The 20,203-nt window shown below is 50.3% G+C and overlaps 1 protein-coding gene across 6 annotated transcripts in view; it reads right to left on the bottom strand.

Annotated features, from left to right (window-relative positions):
• The window catches only part of LOC119399394 (uncharacterized), a 137,337-nt gene that overhangs the window by 87,006 nt on the left and 30,128 nt on the right, over positions 1 to 20,203 (bottom strand). For 5 of the 6 annotated variants that reach the window (XM_037666207.2, XM_049417680.1, XM_037666209.2 and 2 more), the window contains exon 2: positions 9,073 to 9,215. The exons of the other annotated variant lie outside the window; for it this stretch is intronic. In XM_037666207.2, the coding sequence (XP_037522135.1) occupies positions 9,073 to 9,096 (24 nt within the window). In that variant the 5' untranslated portion in view covers positions 9,097 to 9,215. The remainder of the gene's footprint in view (positions 1 to 9,072; positions 9,216 to 20,203) is intronic. 6 annotated transcript variants of the gene reach the window in all.

Raw genomic sequence — 20,203 nt, forward strand, 5'->3', positions numbered from 1 at the left:
ACTGCGGATGCGCGTCCCCTTCCACTCTCCTCTCTCTATCCTCTCCTACGCTCCGCACTCTATCCCCTCCCGTCACGTCCACACCCCCACAGCACATGCGCGTCCCCTCCCGCTATCCTGTTCTCCGCCCTTTATCTCCTCTAGGAATCTTCTAGTCTGCGGATCGGGCGCGCAGGACAGGTGGTGCGACAGCTGCATACTCCGCTGGGGGCGCCATGGTAGTTCCGCGGCATAAAATGACGGAGCGCGCGCGCCTCATTCTTTCTTGCGGAACGCCGCGACGAGCGCCAGCGTCAACGCCGTCGCCCGTGTCAGCGTTACCGCCAGCACAAGCTGTCAATAAAGTACGCGATCTCCAGCTCCCCGCTGCTTCGCATCCACACATGGTTCCCTTTAGCGGGAGATGGTGTAATTTTTTTCTTTTTGGCTTCTCTCTCTCTCTCTCTCTCTATATATATATATATATATATATATATATATATATATATATATATATATATATATATATATATATATATATATATATAATTCAAAAGAAAGTTCTGAAGGTCCGGTGCACATGTAGTTGAAGAAATGAAGCACACTTACGAAAATTGCATATTTTTACTCATTTACGTTTCGGCCGTGGCACGGCCTTCGTCAGAATGAGAAGGCCGTGCTGACGAAGGCCGTGCCACGGCCGAAACGTAAATGACTAAAAATATGCAATTTTCGTAAGTGTGCTCCTTCATTTCTTCAACTATATATATATATATATATATATATATATATATATATATATATATATATATATATATATATATCGCATATTTTCTTTAATTTCTCATTTTTTCCGGGAAGATTTGAAGTATATTTTACCCCTAAACATTTCTGTACTAAAATACACTTTCCTGAAATTCAGACTATTATTCAGATTGGTTAGGGAGAGTTACAGGTAGCTCAAGCAAAAATCCTGAACTTTGAAGATATTTGTAGTTTGTGAAGATAGGCAGCTTGTAGTGAAACGCAAAAATTTAGGAATTTATGAATAGGACAACTAAACAGAACCTCTGCGATAGCGCAAGCGTGGTTTCGAAGCTCAACACACAAAAATTGGTTTTATACACATTTTTCTATTAGGCACAGTTTAACAAATACAAGCAAACTTCGAGGGGGCGCCATGATCGTCAAAATGTTTTTCTAGCAAAAATGTTTTGCCAAATACCGCATGTGACACAGGAAAAAGGCCCGAATTTTATCAGCAATATCGGCGATGTGCGATCGCCACGTCTGTTACACTTGGCATGGAACGACCCATATATATATGTATATTGCCAAGTGCGTTTTTTATTATCACTTTTGCTGCATTCGGTTTTCGCCCACAAAGCCTGTCAGCAACGCTCAGCGCAAACCGCGCCTCACTGTTCGACAAGCTTCGCGATTACTGTAGATCGTTTTGTTGAGATTGCGCACAAGACGCGAACACTCGAGCTTATTCTAGAGCTTGCGCGACAGCCAGGTAACGCTAGAATATTCGACGGCACATGTACAAATGCCGACACGCTTCACCTCTTGTCAGTTTATCGACGGATGACGCCCTGTTTGCCGCTATCAGTGTACAGCGTGTATTGCTGTAGTTTGAGTTTTCATTTCCCGGCCACAAGTTCGGCCAAATAAAGAGTTTCAGCTTGAACACGCTGGCTGCTGTCTTCATCGACGTCACGACCACGTGACATCTGGTGGAGGTGCTGTTCTTCCATCTTCCGGACGCCCCCGTCAGGACGTGAACCCAGCCCACGTCGCGGAGAAGACATCGAAGCCAACTACGACCAGCGAGCTAGCCGCAGGCAACAAGGTCTACCACCGGAGTACGGGCCTCTACCCGACAAGACCAGGAAGACCCCGATTATGACCACCACATCAGCGACGGCGACAGGACCCATGGCGCCTGCGCCTCTGCTGCTACATCAACCGAGGGAGCCACCTACCTTCCGCGGGTCACCGCTCGAAGACCCGGAAAGTTGGCTTGAAAGGTACGACCACGTCGCTCTTTTCAACAACTGAAGTGATCCCGAGAAGCTACGGCACGTGTACTTCGCCTTGGAAGACGCCGCTCGAACATGGTTCGAGAACCAAGAGGCCACGCTCGCTACCTGGGACCTTTTTCGCGCCGCTTTCCTGGACACCTTCACGAGCGTCGTCCGGAAGGAAAGGGCCGAAACTCTGCTACAGACTCGTGAACAGCTGCCGAACGAGAACATCGGCATGTGCACTGAAGAAATGGTCCGCCTTTTTCGCCATGCTGACCCCGCTATGTCCAAGGAGAAAAAGGTCCGCTTCCTAAAGCGAGGAGTCAAGCAGGAACTGTTAGCCGGCCTTGTTCGTAACTCACCTAAGACGGTCGCGGAATTCGTGTCGGAGGCAACTACGACCGAAAAGGTGCTTCAAATGCGTACGAGGCAGTACAACCGCCGGATTCCTAGAACGACCTACGGTGAGGTTCAAGCGCTGCAATCCGACGACCTGCAAGACATGACCTGAGCGATCGTGCAGGAGGAGCTGCGAAAACTGTTGCCGTCCTCGCAGCCTCAAGTAGATTCGATTACGCACGTCATACGCCAGGAAATACAGCAATCCCTGGGAGCACCTCAACTAGTGCAGCCTTAGCCACAAGGGATCAGCTACGCCGCTGCAGTCCGACGCAACACTTCGCCTCGCCCGCGTCAGGACGCTGCACCACCGCAGTTCCGTCGCCACCGCCGACGCCATACCGCCCACCTGTCGGTCACCGCTACGCTCCGAGAAAGGCCGACATTTGGCACGCCCCCGACCACCGTCCAATCTGCTACCACTGCGTAGAAGCCGGCCACAGCTACCGCCGCTGCCAGTAGCGACAGGTGGGACTGCGTGGGTTCGCCATCGATGCGCCGCTTCCACAGCGGGGTGAACGGCCACGTGACATCGCCGACTATCTCGCAGGAGAGCAGTGGACCCCCCGAGGGCCTTCCCGATCGCCGTCGCTTGGCCGCTACGCCTCTCCCCAACGCCGACCATACACTGGCCCAAGCCGGGGCCGGCCACCCAGCCCATATCTGGAAAACTAAGGGCAGCAACCGATGGAGGTGGGGTTGCTGTACGACGAAATAACGAAGATCCTCCGGCACCAACAACAACGCCGCAACAAAATCTAAGAACACGCCGCAGGCCGAAAGAAGCCCTGACGTCAAAACTTCATGGCCCGAAGAAGATCTGACGACGCAACGTCGAAGCAGCGGGACAAACCGACGTAGCCGTGATCCGACGCCGCGACCAAACCGAAACGGTAGTCGACGAACTAGTGACCTCGACGTTCTCATCGACGGCCACAACGTCACCGCTCTCGTCGATACTGGAGCCGACTATTCTGTCATCAGTGGACTGTTCGCGATGAAGTTGAAGAAAGTCAAGAACACGTGGGAAGTCCCCGAAATCCGGACAGCTGGAGGTCACCTAGTAACGCCGGCAGGAATCTGCACAGCGAGGGTCTCCATTAACAACCGGATTTATCCCGCAAGCTTCGTAGTCCTACAGCATTACTCCCGAGATATTATCCTTAGTATGGACTTTTTAGGCCTTCATGGTGCAGTCATCGACCTCAGATCCAAGTCGACAACACTATCTGCAGAAAACGCATTACTGCCGTACACGCCGCCAGGGAAGCACGCCTTGAATGTGCCGGAAGGCCAGGTAACCGTCCCCCCTCGCTCCAGCGTCATCATTTCCGTCGGCACTCAGAAAGTAGTGGACCTGGAAGGCGTCGTTGAAGGCGACCAGCACCAGTTGATTAACCGCGAGATTTGCGTCGCAAGAGGGATTGCAGAGTTGCGGGGAGAGAAAGCAACAGTGATGCTCACAAATGTTAGCAACGATTATAAGCACGTAAACAAAGGCACGACGGCCGCCTACATCGAACAAATTGTGCAAGCCACCAATGCTTTCGCCCTCGCCGATTCTTCCGAGCCCACACCGACGAACCAAACTCCTCAACCAGCTTTCGACGTCGTTCCTAGCCTTCCGAATCATAAGCAAGAACAGCTCAAAACCGCGCTCTTGAAATACAAGGTCTGCTTTTCGTCGTCGTCAAGAATCCGCCAGACCCCAGTCGTAAAACATCGCATCATAACAGAGGAAAGTGCCAGGGCACTCCGACAGAGCCCGTACAGAGTTTCGACGCGAGAACGCGAATCCATAAAGAAACAAGTCGACGAAATGCTACGCGACGACATCATCCAGCCATCGAAGAGTCCGTGGGCGTCACCCGTGGAGTTAGTGAAGAAGAAGGACGGAACCCTACGCTTCTGCGTCGATTACACGGTGTAAGAATATTCAGGTGTTGACACTGCGCGCGCCTAAGCGGCCAGAAAATGTTCGGTCGTCGGTCCGTTGAACGGTGCGCCATCTAGTGGCTTGAGGCGGAGTGCGCCGCGCTCGCCGTGCCCTCTCCTGTTGCTCTCTCGATTTCGCCCCTCGACGCCGCTTGGCGGATGCACATTATCCAACAAAATGGCACAAAAAAAATGCACGTTATCAGCAGCATGAGCGTTGCTATGGAGACGGCTGCCCCGCTTTTCGTAGCGCCCTCCAAGACGGCGCCGATGAAACTGCAAATCATCTGATAAGAACCCGAACATTATCTGGACGCGCGTGGATTGCGGTTTCCCATGCGTTGGGGGAAAAGTGTCATCACCTGAGTATATTCTTACACCATGGTCGATTATCACCGCCTGAACAAAATCACGAAATACGTCTACCCTCTCCCACGGATAGACGACACCCTAGATCGACTGTACAATGCGAGGAACTTTTCGTCGATGGACCTCAAGACCAGCTACTGGCAAATCGAAGTCGACGAGAGAGACCGAGAGAAGACTGCATTTATAACACCAGACGGTCTCTTCGAGTTCAAGGCCATGCCCTTTGGTCTTTGCTCGGCCCCTGCGACGTTCCAGCGCGTTATGGACACCGTGCTGGCTGGAATAAAGTCACAGACTTGCCTTGTGTACTTGGACGACGTCATTGTGTTTGCCCCAAGCTGAGACGAACACCTCCGGTGTCTAGACGCTGTACTAGAAGCAAACAAGACCTCTGGCCTCACCTTGAAACCTGAAAAGTGCCGCTTTGCATACTAGGTGCTATTGTTTTTGGGTCACGTGAACAGCAAGGGTGGTGTTCGCTCAGACCCGCGGAAAACAGCTGCCATCGCTGCCTTCCCGTCGCCAACCGACGCGAAAGCCGTGCGCCGTTTTCTCGGGTTTTGCGCCTACTACAGACGCTTCGTCAAGGAATTTTCACGAATCGCCGAACCGCTAACTCACCTCACGAAGACCGACGTGCCATTCAAGTGGGAAACGGCGCAAATCGAAGTACTTGAATAACTGAAGCGACGCCTTCAGATGCCTCCGATACTAGCGCTTTTCGACGAATGCACCAATACGGAAATCCACACCGACGCAAGCAGCGTAGGACTAGGCGCCGTCCTTGTGCAGGAGACTGACGGGCAGGAAAGGGTCATCCGTTATGCTAGCCGGTCGCTATGAAAGGCAGAAACGAACTATTCCACGGCAAAAAAAGGAGTGCCTAGAGATCATCTGGGCTACATCCAAGTTTCGCCCCTACCTGTACGGCAGGCCTTTCAAAGTTGTGAGTGACCACCACGCATTGTGTTGGCTAGCTAAATTGAAGGACGCTTCAGGTCGCCTCGCATGGTGAAGCCTCCGACTTCAAGAATTCGACATTACCGTCGTTTACAAGTCTAGAAGAAAACACTCCGACGCTGACTGCCTGTCTCGCGCCCCAGTAGACCCACCGCCGCAGGACGACAAGGAGGATGACTGCTTCTTGGGAACCATAAGTGCCGACGACTTCGCCGGACCCAGAACTCAGGGGCCTTGTTAAATACCTCGAGGGCAGAACCATCGTTGTTCCGAAGGTATTCACGCGGGGACTAACGTCGTTTTTCTTGCGCAACGGTGTTCTCCTAAGGAAGAACTTCTCTCCGCTTCGAGCCGATTACCTTCTCGTGGTGCCCTCAGCATTGCGACCAGAGGTCCTGCAGGCTCTGCACGACGACCCGACGTCTGGACACCTGTGTGTTTCTCGCACGCTCGCAAGAATACAGGAAAAGTACTACTGGCCGCGCCTTGCCGCCGACGTCACTCGCTACGTAAAGACCTGCCGAGACTGTCAGCGACGCAAGACACCACCGACTAGGCCAGCCGGATTTTTGCAGCCTATCGAGCCACCTCGACGGCCGTTCCGGAAGATCGGGATGGACGCAAATGACGCCGTACAAGCTGGTCTACGGAAGGAGCCGGCAACGACGCTCGACGCAATGCTGCTAACAGCCACCGTCGAATACAAACTCGACGTCGCTGCTTATTTGCAACGTGCCGAAGAAGCTAGACAGCTCGCCCGCCTGCGCATCAAGAAGCAGCAGAGTGTCGACAGCCGTCACTATAATCTTCGACGACGCCACATGGAATACCAACCCGGTGACCGTATGTGCGCCTGGACGCCAAGACGCCGACGGGGACTTAGTGAGAAGCTTCTTCGACGATACTTCGGATCGTACAGGGTACTTCGACGCCTCGGCGCACTCGACTACGAGGTTGTCCCTGACGGCATTACGAACTTCCACCGGCGCCGTACGCAACCTGAAGTCGCCCATGTCGTGTGCCTCAAGCCATATTACGCGCGTTAGTGAATTTAGGACTGTATTTTTGCTTTATTATTGTACTTTCTTGCTTTTGCTTATTGTTTATTGTCCTTTCTTGCTTATTGTTGTTATTTATCCTTGCATGAATTGGCCACCACCCCCCCCCCCCACCACGTGTTCTGTTTGAAGCAGTGGGTCGATGCCTTTTAAGAGGGAGGCATCGTCACGTGCGTTTCTTGTTATCACTTTTGCTGCATTCGGTTTTCACCCACAAAGGCCGCGAACAACGCTCTGCGCAAACCGCGCCTCATTGTTCGAGAAGCGTCGCGATTATTCTAGAACGTTTTGTTAAGATGGCGCGCAAGACGCGAACACTCGAGCTTATTCTGGAGCTTGCGCGACAGCCAGCGATAACGCTGGAATATTCGACGACACATGTATAAATGCCGGCACGCCTCACCGCTTGTTAGTTTATCGACGGACGACGCCCTGTGCGCTGCTATCAGCGTACAGTACAGCGTGCATTGCTGTAGTTTGGGATAGGTTTCAAAAAGGAGAAAGTGCCTCAGAGCAGGCTGGCCGACGTTTCGATAGGGGACCTATATTTGTCGAAGGCGCGTTGTCATCCCTGGCGTGTAGGTTTTAAGGGGTTATTGGTGACGTTATGTCCACCGGTGGCGCGTCTGTTGCTGTCGGTAATTTCTGCCTGGAAAGGGAGAAACTCGAAAGCAGAGGAGTGTAGCCCTTGACACACTTCAACAAAGTTTGCAACCACGTTCAGGTCTGCCATTTCAGAGTTAAAGGTAGCTACAAAGAAAGAAAAAGAAATAAAAGAAAGAAAAAGAAAAGGGAAAAAAAATGCGGAGGGGGTGTACAACAAAGCGAGAGGGCGAGTGCAGCCATCACAAAGAGCTGCAGAAGGTGGTGGGAAAGGCAACTACAGGCGGGGAAAAAAACCGGGCGGCGTACGCTTAAAAGTCCGCCTGTCTACTTTAAGTGATATATAAAGGGGTGCCTGAAAGGATCGTTCTTAATGGGTGAAGTCATTGGCTGACATATGCATCAAGTGTCGTCGGTGGCTTAAAAAATTGGGCGGCCGTGAACTAAGAAAAAACATGGAGGGGCGGCGGCCGGGGGGAACAATCGGAATAAAAAACGTAGAACTTCCTGAGAAGGCGAGGGCTGTGACAATGCTGGGCAGGAGCGGTCTTAGGAGCGCGGAAAGGGGACAGGGAACCGTGGTTCGGAGTCACTAGAAAATGAAAACATCTTAAGAGTATAATATACAAAGATAGATCCCCTACAGAAACGTCGGCCAGCCTGCTCTGAGGCACTTTCTCCTGTTTGAAACCTATCCCACTCCGTGTATCCATCTGTCGGCTCCCTTTTTGAATTGGATTGCTGTCGTTTGAGTTTTCATTTCTCGGCCACAAGTTCGGCCAAATAAACAGTTTCATCTTGAACATGCCGGCTTCTGTCTTCATCGACGTGAAGACCACCTGACAATATATATATACATATATATATATATATATATATATATATATATATATATATATATATATATATATATATATATACATATATATATATATATATATATATATATATATATATACATATATATATATATATATACATATATACATATATATATATATATATATATATATATATATATATATATATATATATATATATATATATATATATGACGGTGATGGCGGCGCGGACGGCAAAAATACGCCGAGAGTGTCCATGTAATTGCTATCGCAATAAAACATAACAAAACTCGCTCGCATTAAGCAATTTAAATGGAAAATTTTGCAAAATTTTGCTTTGAAATTGTCTGCTGTTTATCGTTACTTCCTCAATAACGAAGCGCGATGGCATTCCGTTTAACATTACGCGGATTGTCGCATTGATCAATCTAAGCACGTTAAGTGGTGCAGCGCTAGGCAATACAAAAGAACAAAGAAAATGCGAAGATATGCGGTTTTTAAATGCTGCAAGATTTGCAGAACTGCCCTTTATAAACTTCATTGCTACGTGGAAGGCTCGTACACTGTGAAAAGATTTGCCATATATGCTTGATAATTTTATCGACGTAGCCTTCTAAATGGACAGGAACTTGACTAAATGTTTTCATGACCTAATGTTCTTTATCTTCTCCGTTCCTTCTTTTCCTTCAAGTAGTGTATACGCCAGAGAAGTGAAAGGTATCAGACTATGCATACATGTTTTTACCAAGAAAGGCACTGCTACACTATTTCATGCACATAAGCCTGACGTGCCTTAAAGTGTTCACATATTATTATGTAGTGCGACTCAACAAAATATCACCACTCAGCAACATTATTTTGTGTCTAGTTATACACAACAGAATGCACAACACTTACAGATGATGGAAGATACAAATACATAAAATGTGAGAAGGCGAGATTGAAGGAGCTTCATTTCCTTCTGCAAAATGATGACAGGTCTTCAAAGACTGCCAATACGTCCAGTCTAGCCGACTTCGCTCCGCCTTTCTCGGCTCGATCTGAAAGAACGTTATCTGCGTGAATCAATGTGTTCTATCTAATAATTTCTAACTAGCAATTTTCAACTCGTCAAAAGAATTCTCTCCGTTTGATGAGTATTCTTGATCGCATTTCTATGGTTACACTCAGTCACCTCTTTAAGGCAATAGCGCAGCAGCTTGATAAAGATGACTCAATGTGCACACAAAGTCGGCATTCTACCGTCTACGTACAAAAGACTCTTGTTTTGTAATTTCGTGCATGACAAATAAACACATTGACGTAACAATGAGAGCACTTTTGCGGCGGCTATGTGCATCATTGAAGAGGCCATGACACTGACTTTTCGATCGGAATCTGTTCTGTATGGATTAATCCTTGAGTGTTCACAAGTAACATGCCGAAATTTTATTGCATTTAGCCGTGTACTTGATTTATAATTGAATATCCTTATAAACACTCGAGCGGCGTGAGAGTCGGACAACACTGGCGCGCTCGCAAGCCGTCACTTAACAAGATCCTTGCTGTCATAGCGTCTACATTCCGGCAAGCATTTTTGTTCCGTTGTCACGTGCGCGTGCAATCAAACTATTTCTGCATTCATCAGCTTGCCATTGGAATTCGATCAATTGGAGACGCTGAAGCGATGCCACCGCGACGCAGCAACAGTGCACTGACCGCGTGTGATAAGCTGGCTGACTTGGTAACGGAAGACGGCTCCGCTCCATGCATGTCCATGGAGTGGACCGCGAGAGCGCAGCACTCGACAATACAACGAAACCACATCCTCATTATTATCTTCTCTTGTCGACGCTGCTCGCAGCTTCCTTGCACCCATGTCTTCTCCAGTCGCAAAAGCCATCTAGACACTGCTTGTCCTTATTTTGCCTAATCTGGAATAATGGCGCTAGCAACGTGGCAACTCAACTTGAACAACATCCGGAACAACGCCACCATATTTCAGTGGAATGCGTGCAGCCTCCGCTGTCGTCTCTCCGACTTCAGGCAATTTGTACGCAAGCACCGCTTCCTGGTGACTGCAATTTCAGAATCCCTAGTGCGCACCAGCATTCGCCTTTTTGGATGCACTCTCATTTTTTCGTCGACTGGAGCAGATACAAATAATGGCGTAGTGCGTGCTGTCCTACTTCACAAAAATTATCACTTATAGTGTAGTCGATACCTTGCGGAAAGCCAAAACTTCAAACACATTTGGCCCTGCCCCAACACGACGATGCGCTGAGAATTTGCAGTAGACAGCATCGTATTCGTTGGTGGATATTCTCACAGCGACATTGTTTCATGTATTATATATATATATATATATATATATATATATATATATATATAAACATGAATTGGCTTGAGCGAACGAACGTACGAAAACTTTTATTGTTCCACCGTTTCGACCGGGGTCCGGACTTCTTCAGGGAATACCCTGACCAACCCCCCCCCCCCCCCGAAATATTTCAGTTTTGCTTGCGTATATATACACGCACATATACAAACGTACGCACGAACATACCTAAAGTATGGCTGAACCATTACAGCGTTCCAATGCTTCTCTACAGAACAATAAAAGTTTTCGTACGTTCGTTCGCTCAAGCCAATTTTTATTAATCACTGGATCTACTGAAAACACTTACCTGATATATATATATATATATATATATATATATATATATATATATATATATATATATATATATATATATATATATATATATATATATATATTGTCATCAAGTGGACAGAGAAAAAGACAACGCCTGTGCACTAGGCCGGCTCTTCTTTCTGCTCCTTCGTCTTTCTCGTCTTCGGGCTTCCCTAGCGCGCCAATTTGCGCGAACGAAGCTGCCTTCCTTACACACGGCCACGTTGCGGCATTCCATAGGGATCGAGCTGCCCAAATGCCTCTGGTGGGCGGAATTGGCTGTTTCTTGTAGGTCTTTGGAGGTATCGGTCCTCGTGCGACTGTGTTGGGCGAAGTGCAGGTTTTTCAGGCGTACGGCACTGGCTATTGCGGGAAGGTCGTAGCTGCCGGTGTCGCTTCACCGGTCGCATTTCCGAATGCACCGCACTGTGATTTACAAGAAAAGTTGGAAGACCGAATTGATGTGCGGTGGCCGCAGACAGACCGTATCATCAGTAGACGTGCACATATCCGAAGATTTCAAGGAGTGCACACGCTTTGCGTCGATGAACTCCGATTGCGCGAGCTAGGCGGAATGTACGGCGCGGCAGAAACAGGGGCTTCCATTGTTTCAGGGCTCCCCAGTGGGGACAGGTGTCCGTGCCCCAATACTTCTCGTTTTCTTGGCTCGGAGAGGGGCGTAGTCGGCATAGGCAAGTCTTCGAAGTTTGTAGTCGTGTTGGTCGTATTATATTCCTTGGACCAGACCAGCGCACGGTCACCATCGGCGCATTCGCGCAGTGACTGCTCTCGCGTCTGTGCGAGCTGCACTGGTGGGCCTGAAAGCGCATTGAAGGGTGCCATAGGCTTGCCAGGTTCCTCTACTTGGAGCGCGTCCGGCGCTAGAAGATCTCGATCGTGCTCATGCGCACGCGCTAGCGAGCTTGGAGGCCACATCGCCAACTGATGTGCCTTGTAGGCGGTATTCTTCTCTGGTGAGGTGGGTTCTGGTGGGGGGTCGCGGAGTACGATATATATGGCGTGGAGTCGTGCTCACGGCCGGTATCCGTGTCGGGCGCGTGGCCTTCCGCGTCCACGATTATGTCTGCCCGGGGACACCAGGGAACAGATGGACAATAGCTATGCTGCCCTTCACCAGCTGCGTGCGCAATAGGGCTAGTTGGCGCTGGGCCCAGCTGCACCATAGGGGTGCCGCGCCATGAGAGCTTGATCTCGAAGGAAGGGCTGGTTTGTGAACGCTCGAGCTGCGCCATCAAGGTTGGCTGCCTCACAGCTGCCGTCCTCGTTTGAGGCTCGGTCGGCAGGGGGGGGGTCGCAGGTATTCAGGCCACGACTCTTCACACCATTCAGGCGAGGACTGTTGTTTGATCCCTTCGTATGTATGCCATGCCGTGGGGGCATCGCGAATACGTCGATGGCCACCAGCCATTTTCGATTGCCCGGACAGTGGGAACAGTGAGCGACGTGCCCAGGCTCGCCACTATGAGTGGGTCATAATAGCCCTTGAGGCGCTCCAGGTTGAATATGTCGCGCCCTCGACGGCGCATGTCTGAAGATGGCTTGATGGGTTCGATCAGGTAGTTGACCAGGGATGTGCGCTCGACGACCCGATAGGGGCCTTCGTATGTCGGCTGTAGTTTTGAAGAGAGGCCAGTTGCAGTGGTAGGGACCGAGAGCCATACGAGCGCTCCAGGGAGGAACGTGAACTCAGAAGTGGTGGTGCCACCGCGAAGGCGTCCGTGTGTACCTCTGTTGGGGCCGTGGGGTCGTAGTGGCGTAGTATGAGAGGAGACGTCAACAAACCACGGAGCTTTGCGAACGCGTCGTCGCACTCGGACGACCACGAATGTAGGGGCTCGTTACTTCCAAGGAGCTTCGTCAGCGGCGATATGATAGTGGCAAAGTTGCGTATGAAGCGTCGAAAATATCAGCACAGTCCTACGAAACTGTGCAGTTCTTTGACGGACGTATGTTTGAGAAATTCGGCCACGGCCAGAAGCTTTGTCGGATCGGCAAGGATTCCGTCCTTGGATACGACGTAGCCTAGGATTGTCAGCTGCAGTGCAACAAATCGGCTCTTCTTCAGATTCAATTGGAGGCCGGCGTTGCTCAAACGCGTCCAAACATGCCGCTGACGTTGAAGATGCGTGGAGAAATCCGGAGCGAAAACGACGACGTCGTCCAGGTACCACAAGCACGTGTGGCATTTGAAGTGGCGCAGAACGGTGTCCAGCATGCCCTCGAAGGGCGCGGGCGCAATACACTGACCAAACGGCATGACGTTGAACTCGTACAAGCCGTCGGGCCTGACAAAGGATGTCTTTGGTAGATCGTAATCAGCTATGGGTACTTGCCAGTACCCCGAGTTCAAATCGAGAGATGAAAAGTATTCTGCTCCTCGGAGGCTGTCAATCGCGTCGTCGATTCGCGGCACTGGGTAAACGTCTTTCGAGTGATCTTGTTGAGCCGTCGGTAGTCCACACAGAACCGCACAGAACCGTCCTTCTTGGCAACGAGAACAACAGCAGACCCCATGGGCTGTCCGAAGGTCGAATAACGTAGCGTCGAAGCATATCACCGACTTGCTCAATAATTACCCGACGTTCTGTGGGAGACACGCGATATGGACGTTGCCGCAGTGGTGGTTGGGCGCCAGTGTCGATGAGATGCGTTACAGCTGTCGTGCGGCCGAGAGCAGTTGCCCGACATCGAAAGAAGAACGAAATTCTTCCAACAGGCACAGAAGCTGGGAATGCTGGACCGACGTAAGGTTTTCAGCAATGGAGGGACCAAATGCATCAGCGGGTGATGAATCAGACGTGGAAACAGCACTGATGGTACGGGGACTGGTACAGGGCGAGTCATCGGGTGCGTCCAGAATTCGTGCGTCTTCGAGGGGCTCTGCCGAGACATTCTCCTCGCACCAACGTACCAATGTGCGGGGATGGGTTGGTAACAAAAAAATCACAGTTTTGCCGCAAGGGCGAAGCAATGAATGCAATAGCAAGAAACTAATGCTATACGAAGTGAGGCTGGCCAATGGATACTCTCAGTTTGAACAGCGCTCCTGTTGCAACGGCGGCCGAAGCAGCGAAGGAAACGAGCGTGCTTCAAGTGTCGAGCTGTGACACTTGATAGTTCGCGCTCATCTTCGGTTTGTTCGTTTAGCGGCGTCTCTTGAGCTCGAGTGACTTTCGTACGCTCCGTAGCATGACCGCGGACATCACGGTGAAACATTTAAACATCCCTCTTGCCCTCACCACGAGAAAACCGCGCGAGCAGACAGCGGAAGGCCAAGGTTCTCCCTGCGCAATATGAGAAGAAGCGAGCTCACCGACGAATTTTAAATGCGCCCGTCGCGCTCCTAGCGCCATCTCGCTGGTAATGAAGAAACCTTATAAGCGCCGGCCGTCTCTGAGTCCGTGCGGCGGTAAAGGGTGTGTATATAACGCTCGCCGTTAGCTACATGGAGGACCTGCGTTCCGTGGCGTAGTGGTTAGCGCCACTCGCTGCGGAGCAAGAAGTCCCTGGTTCGATTCCGCGCTTCGGAAGAATTTTTCTGAATTATTTTTCTTTGGGGCTTTTATATATATATATGTATATATATATATGTATATGTATATATATATATATATATATATATATATATATATATATATACATATACGGTGCATGACGGCAAAATCCAGCCGAGACTGTCCATATAATTGCTATCGCAATAAAAATTATGCCATTTCCCGCTAAATGGGACCAAGAAGCCGGAGCACTCGCACGATCGTGTTCCGTTGGCTTCCGTTGCGCACGCTACCAACCTCACGTCGTGAAACGCGAAGAGGAACGCTACGCGCGTCGTGTCTTCCCTCTAGCCTTGCTATTAATTCACAAAGGGCGAGCCTGGAACGCGGTCGTCAGGCGCGCGAGGGGGGAGCGTAGGAAAGTAGAGAGAGGGGGAGGTGACGCGCATGCGCTGGTGCTCATCGCGGCGTTGCGCAGGAGAGGGGCGATGCAAAGCAGCATTTCGGCATGTCGAGCTCACGTTTCAGAGGGGGAGTGGAGAGGGGCAGTGGGAGTGAAGAAGGGTAGAGGAGGAGGAGAGGGGAAAGTAGAGAGGGGGGAAGTGGGGAGGGGAAGTGGAGAGGGGGAGGAAGGCGTGAAGTGGAGGTATGTGGAGAGGGTTTGCGCATTCGCAATAAGGGTGGTCACGCTGCACACCACCACCGGTTTGCGTTCCGCTAAAAGATCATCATCATCATCATCATCATCATCAGCCTCTCTACGCCCACTGCAGGGCAAAGGCCTCTCCCATGTTCCGCCAATCAACCCGGTCCTGTGCTTTCTGCTGCCACGTAATACCTGCAAACTTCTTAATCTCATCTACCCACCTAATTTTCTGTCTCCCCCTCACGCGTTTGCCATCTCTTGGAATCCAGTCAGTTATCCTTAATGACCACCGGTTATCCTGCCGACGTGCTACGTGCCCGGCCCATATCCATTTCTTCTTCTTGATTTCAACTATGATGTCCTTAACCCCCGTTTGTTCCCTGACCCACTCTGCTCTCTTCCTGTCCCTTAAGGTTACACCTATCATTTTCCTTTCCATCGCTCGCTGCGTCGTCCTCAATTTAAGTTGAACCCTCTTTGTAAGTCTCCAGGTTTCTGCTCCGTAGGTAAGTACCGGTAAGATGCAGCTGTTATATACCTTCCTCTTGAGGGATAGTGGTAGATTACCATTCATGATTTGAGAATGCTTGCCCAATGAGCCCCATCCCATCCTTATTCTTCTAGCTATTTCACTCTCATGGTTCGGCTCCGCGGTTACTACCTGTCCTAAGTAGACGTACTCCTTTACAACTTCCAGTGTCTCGCCACCTATCGCAAAGTGCTGTTCTCTGCCAAGATTGTTCCACATTACTTTAGTTTTATGCATATTAATTTTCAGACCTACTCTTCTACTTTCCGTATCCAGTTCAGTAATCATGAGCTGCAATTCGTCTCCCGCGTTACTCATCAATGCAATGTCATCAGGGAATCGCAGGTTACTGAGATACTCTCCATTAACTCTTATCCCTAACTCTTCCCAATCTAGGGCCCTGAAAACCTCCTGTAAACACGCGGTGAATAACATTGGAGAGATCGTGTCTCCCTGCCGTACGCCCTTCTTTATTGGGATTCTGTCGCTTTCTTTATGGAGGACTATAGTGGCTGTGGATCCGCTGTAGATATCTTCCATTATGTTTATATAGGCTTCGTCGATGCCTTGATTCCGCAGTGCTTGCATGACTGCTGATGTCTCCACCGAATCAAATGCCTTCTCGTAATCTATCAAGGCTATGTAGAGGGGTTCGTTGTATTCCGCGCATTTCTCTATCACCTGATTGATAGTATGAATATGGTCTATTGTTGAGAATCCTGTACGAAATCCTGCCTGGTCCCTTGGTTGATTGAACTCTAATATCGTATTAATTCTGTTAGCAATTACTTTTGTAAATAGCTTGTAGACAACTGACAGTAAGCTTATGGGCCTGTAATTTTTCAGGTCCTTGACGTCCCCTTTCTTATGGATCAAGATGATGTTGGCATTCTTCCAAGATTCTGGTATCCTCCCCGTCGAGAGGCACTTCGTATACAGGGTGGCCAGTTTCTCTAACATAATCTCTCCGCCGTCTTTCAACAGGTCTGATGTTACCTGATCCTCACCAGCTGCTTTGCCTCTTTGCATTCCCTTTAGGGCTTTCTTTACTTCTCCTGTCAATACTGGTGGGATGTCAGATTCCTCTGCGCTATTACTCCTTCTTACGTTATCATCCTGAATGCCTCGGCTGCTGTACAGATCTCTGTAGAACTCTTCCGCTACCTCAAGTATTCTATCCATATTGTTTGTGACCTTGCCTTCCTTGTCCCTTAATGCATACATCTGATTTTTGCCTATGCACAGTTTTGTCTTAATAGCTTTGAGGCTTCTTCCGTTCTTTAGAGCATGCTCAATTCTCTCCATATTATACTTTCTTATGTCGGCTACTTTACGCCTATTGATTAACTTCGAAAGCTCCGCCAGCTCTATTTTGTCTGTTGCATTTGAGGCTTTCATAGCTTGACGTTTCTTAATGAGGTTTTTCGTCTCTTGGGATAGCTTACCAGTGTCCTGTCTAACGACTGTACCCCCGACTTCCACTGCACACTCCTTGATGATACTAGTCAGATTATCATTTATTGCGTCTACGCTAAGGTCGGTTTCCTCGGTTAAAGCCGCGTACCTATTCTGAAGTGAAACTCTGAATTCCTGAACTTTCCCTCTCAGAGCTAGTTCATTAATTGGCTTCTTGCGTATCAGTTTCTGCCGTTCCTTCCTCACGTCAAGTTGAATTCTAGATCTTACCATTCTATGGTCACTGCATCGGATCTTGTTAACTACTTCCACATCCTGTACAATGCCCGGGTGGCCGCACATTATGAAGTCTATTTCATTTTTAGTTTCGCCATTAGGACTCCTCCACGTCCACTTACGAGTAGCCCGTTTTCTGTAGAAGGTATTCAAGATGCGTAAATTATTGCGTTCTGCAAACTCTACTAGTAACTCCCCTCTGGCGTTTCTAGAGCCGATGCCATATTCCCCAACTGCATGATCTCCAGGAGGCTTATACAGTGCAGGAGGCTTATACAGTGCTGAAGAACGGACACGTCCTATGCTATCGTGGCTTAGCTGACAGAAGAGAACTAGGAGTGGGGTTCCTTATTCATAAAGATATAGCTGGCAATATAGAGGAATACTATAGCATTAATGAGAGGGTGATATGTATCGTAATTAGGTTTAATAAGAGGTACAAGATGAAGGTGATACAGGCCTACGCGCCTACATCCAGCCATGATGATGAAATGGTTGAACGCTTCTACGAAGACGTAGAATCAGCAATGAATAAGGTAAAGACACAGTATACTGTACTGATGGGCGACTTTAATGCAAAGGTAGGCAAGAAGCAGGCTGGAGATCACGCTAAAAGATGCTTCGCATCTAATAGCGGTGCTACCCTGAGCGACTTGCGCGGCCGCGAAAGGTACTAGCAACCCTTTCCTAGTGCAACCGCGGTCAGATGGCGAAAGGAGTGCAATGGTGTCGCAGAGACCGGCGCAGTAAACTGGCCCGGCCGTCGACGAGTTTGGAGGCACTTTGGCATCGTCTTTGACAAGGATCTTGGGCAATGCCGATGGACTGTCTGCCGGCGTCAAATGTGAGAACGATGGCGGCTAATGCGCAGTGAATTATGGCGTTGTGGCGGGTGAGAAAATCCCTTCCCAGGATGACGTCTTGGGAGCACGCAGCAATTATGATGAACTCGACGTCGTACAGAACGTCCTGAATGACGACGCGAGCAGTGCATACTGCTGTAGGCCTAATAATCTGGGAGCTGGCGGTACGAAGGGACATCCCAGAAGGTGGCGTCGTCACTTTTCGGAGTAAGCGGCTAAGTTTTGCGTCCATAACGGATACGGCGGCTCCAGTGTCGTTGAGGGCAGATGAGCGAACACCGTCCACAAACACGCCTATGACATTCGATGGACTTCGCTGAGGGCTTTTACCGCTCAATAGTGTCGGAGCCCTTACCTCGTGGACTGCGACGACTAGTTTTCCTGCTCTCGTGCGACAGAACGGGGGCGCATCGGTGACAGTGAGCGACGTCGTGGAGACGGAGAGCAGCGAGTGGATGGAGCTGGGCGTGACGTCAGTGACATGGGCGGGTCGTAAAATGCACTGCTGGACTGGCTGGTGACAGGTGACGTGACTCGAGGCGGCTGCACGCGATGGCAGTAACGTGCCACGTGACCAGCATACCCGCATGCAAAGCAGATCGGCCGGTTGTTGGGTGTGCGCCATCGGTTCGCCGGGGCAGGTCCCACCCACGTCGCACGATGTCACTGACTGCTGAAATGACTGCACAGTGGGTTGCAGTCATGGCCTAGGGATGACGGCAGCATACGGAGCCGGCACGCCCGCTTCCATGGACGGAGGTCTAGGGGCGGCTTCGGCGTAACTCAATGGAGCAGCCGCAAGGATTGCCTGGTGCATCCTGGCGACAACTTGAGCGTAACTCTGTGGCGCAGGAGTCGGAGGCCAGGAGAGGTAACTGGCGTGCCATTTCCTCGCGCAAGAATGAATTCACTTCTGCCAGCAGCGCGGCCTGGTCAGGTACGGCCGCCACGCCAGCAAGCTCTTCGTCGCGTGATGGAGAGCGACGGGTCAACGAACGTTGCCGGCGGAGCTCCTCGTAGCTCTGGCACAGTGTTATGACCTCGGCCGGAAGGGTTTTTGGCGAGCAACATGGTGAAGGCATCGTCGTCAATGCCCATCATAATGTTCCGGATCTTGTCAGACTCGGACATGATGCCGTTGGCTTTCTTACACAAGTCCAGGACGTCTTCGATATAACTGGTGAAAGATTCACCGGACTGCTGAGCTCGTTCGCGTAAGCGCTGTTCTGCTTGCAGCTTACGAACTGCAGGACGGCCAAAAACGTTGATGACGGCAGTCTTGAAATCCGACCAAGTCGCAAAATCGGACGCGTGGTTGTTGGACCACAAGCTTGCTACTTCCGCGAGGTAGAAGACCAAGTTGCTCAACTTGCCTGCTTCGTCCCATTTGTTGGGTACACTCACGCGCTCGTAAATTGCGAGCCAGTCCTCCACGTCGGTGCCATCGGCGCCAGTGAAGACAGGTGGATCGCGGATGCGTGGGACACCGGGACATGTGTTCGTTGTGGGAGGCGGCGTATGCTGAGCGGCGTCTTGAGGCATGGTAGATGCGGGGTACGGGAATGAAGCTCCAGGGGCATCGAGTGGGAGCACAGCGCTCTCCACCAATTTGTTAAGCTCTTTATTGGACGGTACTCAGCGACGATGCGCAATGGCGACAAGCAAGCGAAAGCACGGAGTTTGGCTGTGTTCCAGTTCTGGACAGCATCGTAGACAGTCTACGCTGACAGCTAAGAAGACAGCATCGAGGTCATGTTGTCCGACAAATGGAACGCGTCTAGAAGACGTCTACGCGACGTGATGCCACGTAGCGTCGAGAAGAGAAAGCTAAGAAAAACAAACGTAAATGTTCTTTCTTTAGCCTCTTTCGTGTTCAAACCTATGAAAAAATTAACGTAGCTTGCATTGAGCGCCTGGAAAAGCGCCTGCTGGTGTACAGACGACCATACCGGCGAGATCCGGGCTACGCGAGCATTGCGCTGAGCCGTCATCTTGTCTGGACACCAAAGTAGCCTGCATCGTTTTTGTCTTCCTCGAAGGTGTCTATTTTGCCGGCTACGTGAGAATTGGAATGGGACTTAAGATGGCCGCTGTCCACTTAGCTGTCTA

This window comes from Rhipicephalus sanguineus, chromosome 7 (assembly GCF_013339695.2).
Source record: "Rhipicephalus sanguineus isolate Rsan-2018 chromosome 7, BIME_Rsan_1.4, whole genome shotgun sequence".
Classification (NCBI taxonomy): domain Eukaryota; kingdom Metazoa; phylum Arthropoda; class Arachnida; order Ixodida; family Ixodidae; genus Rhipicephalus; species Rhipicephalus sanguineus.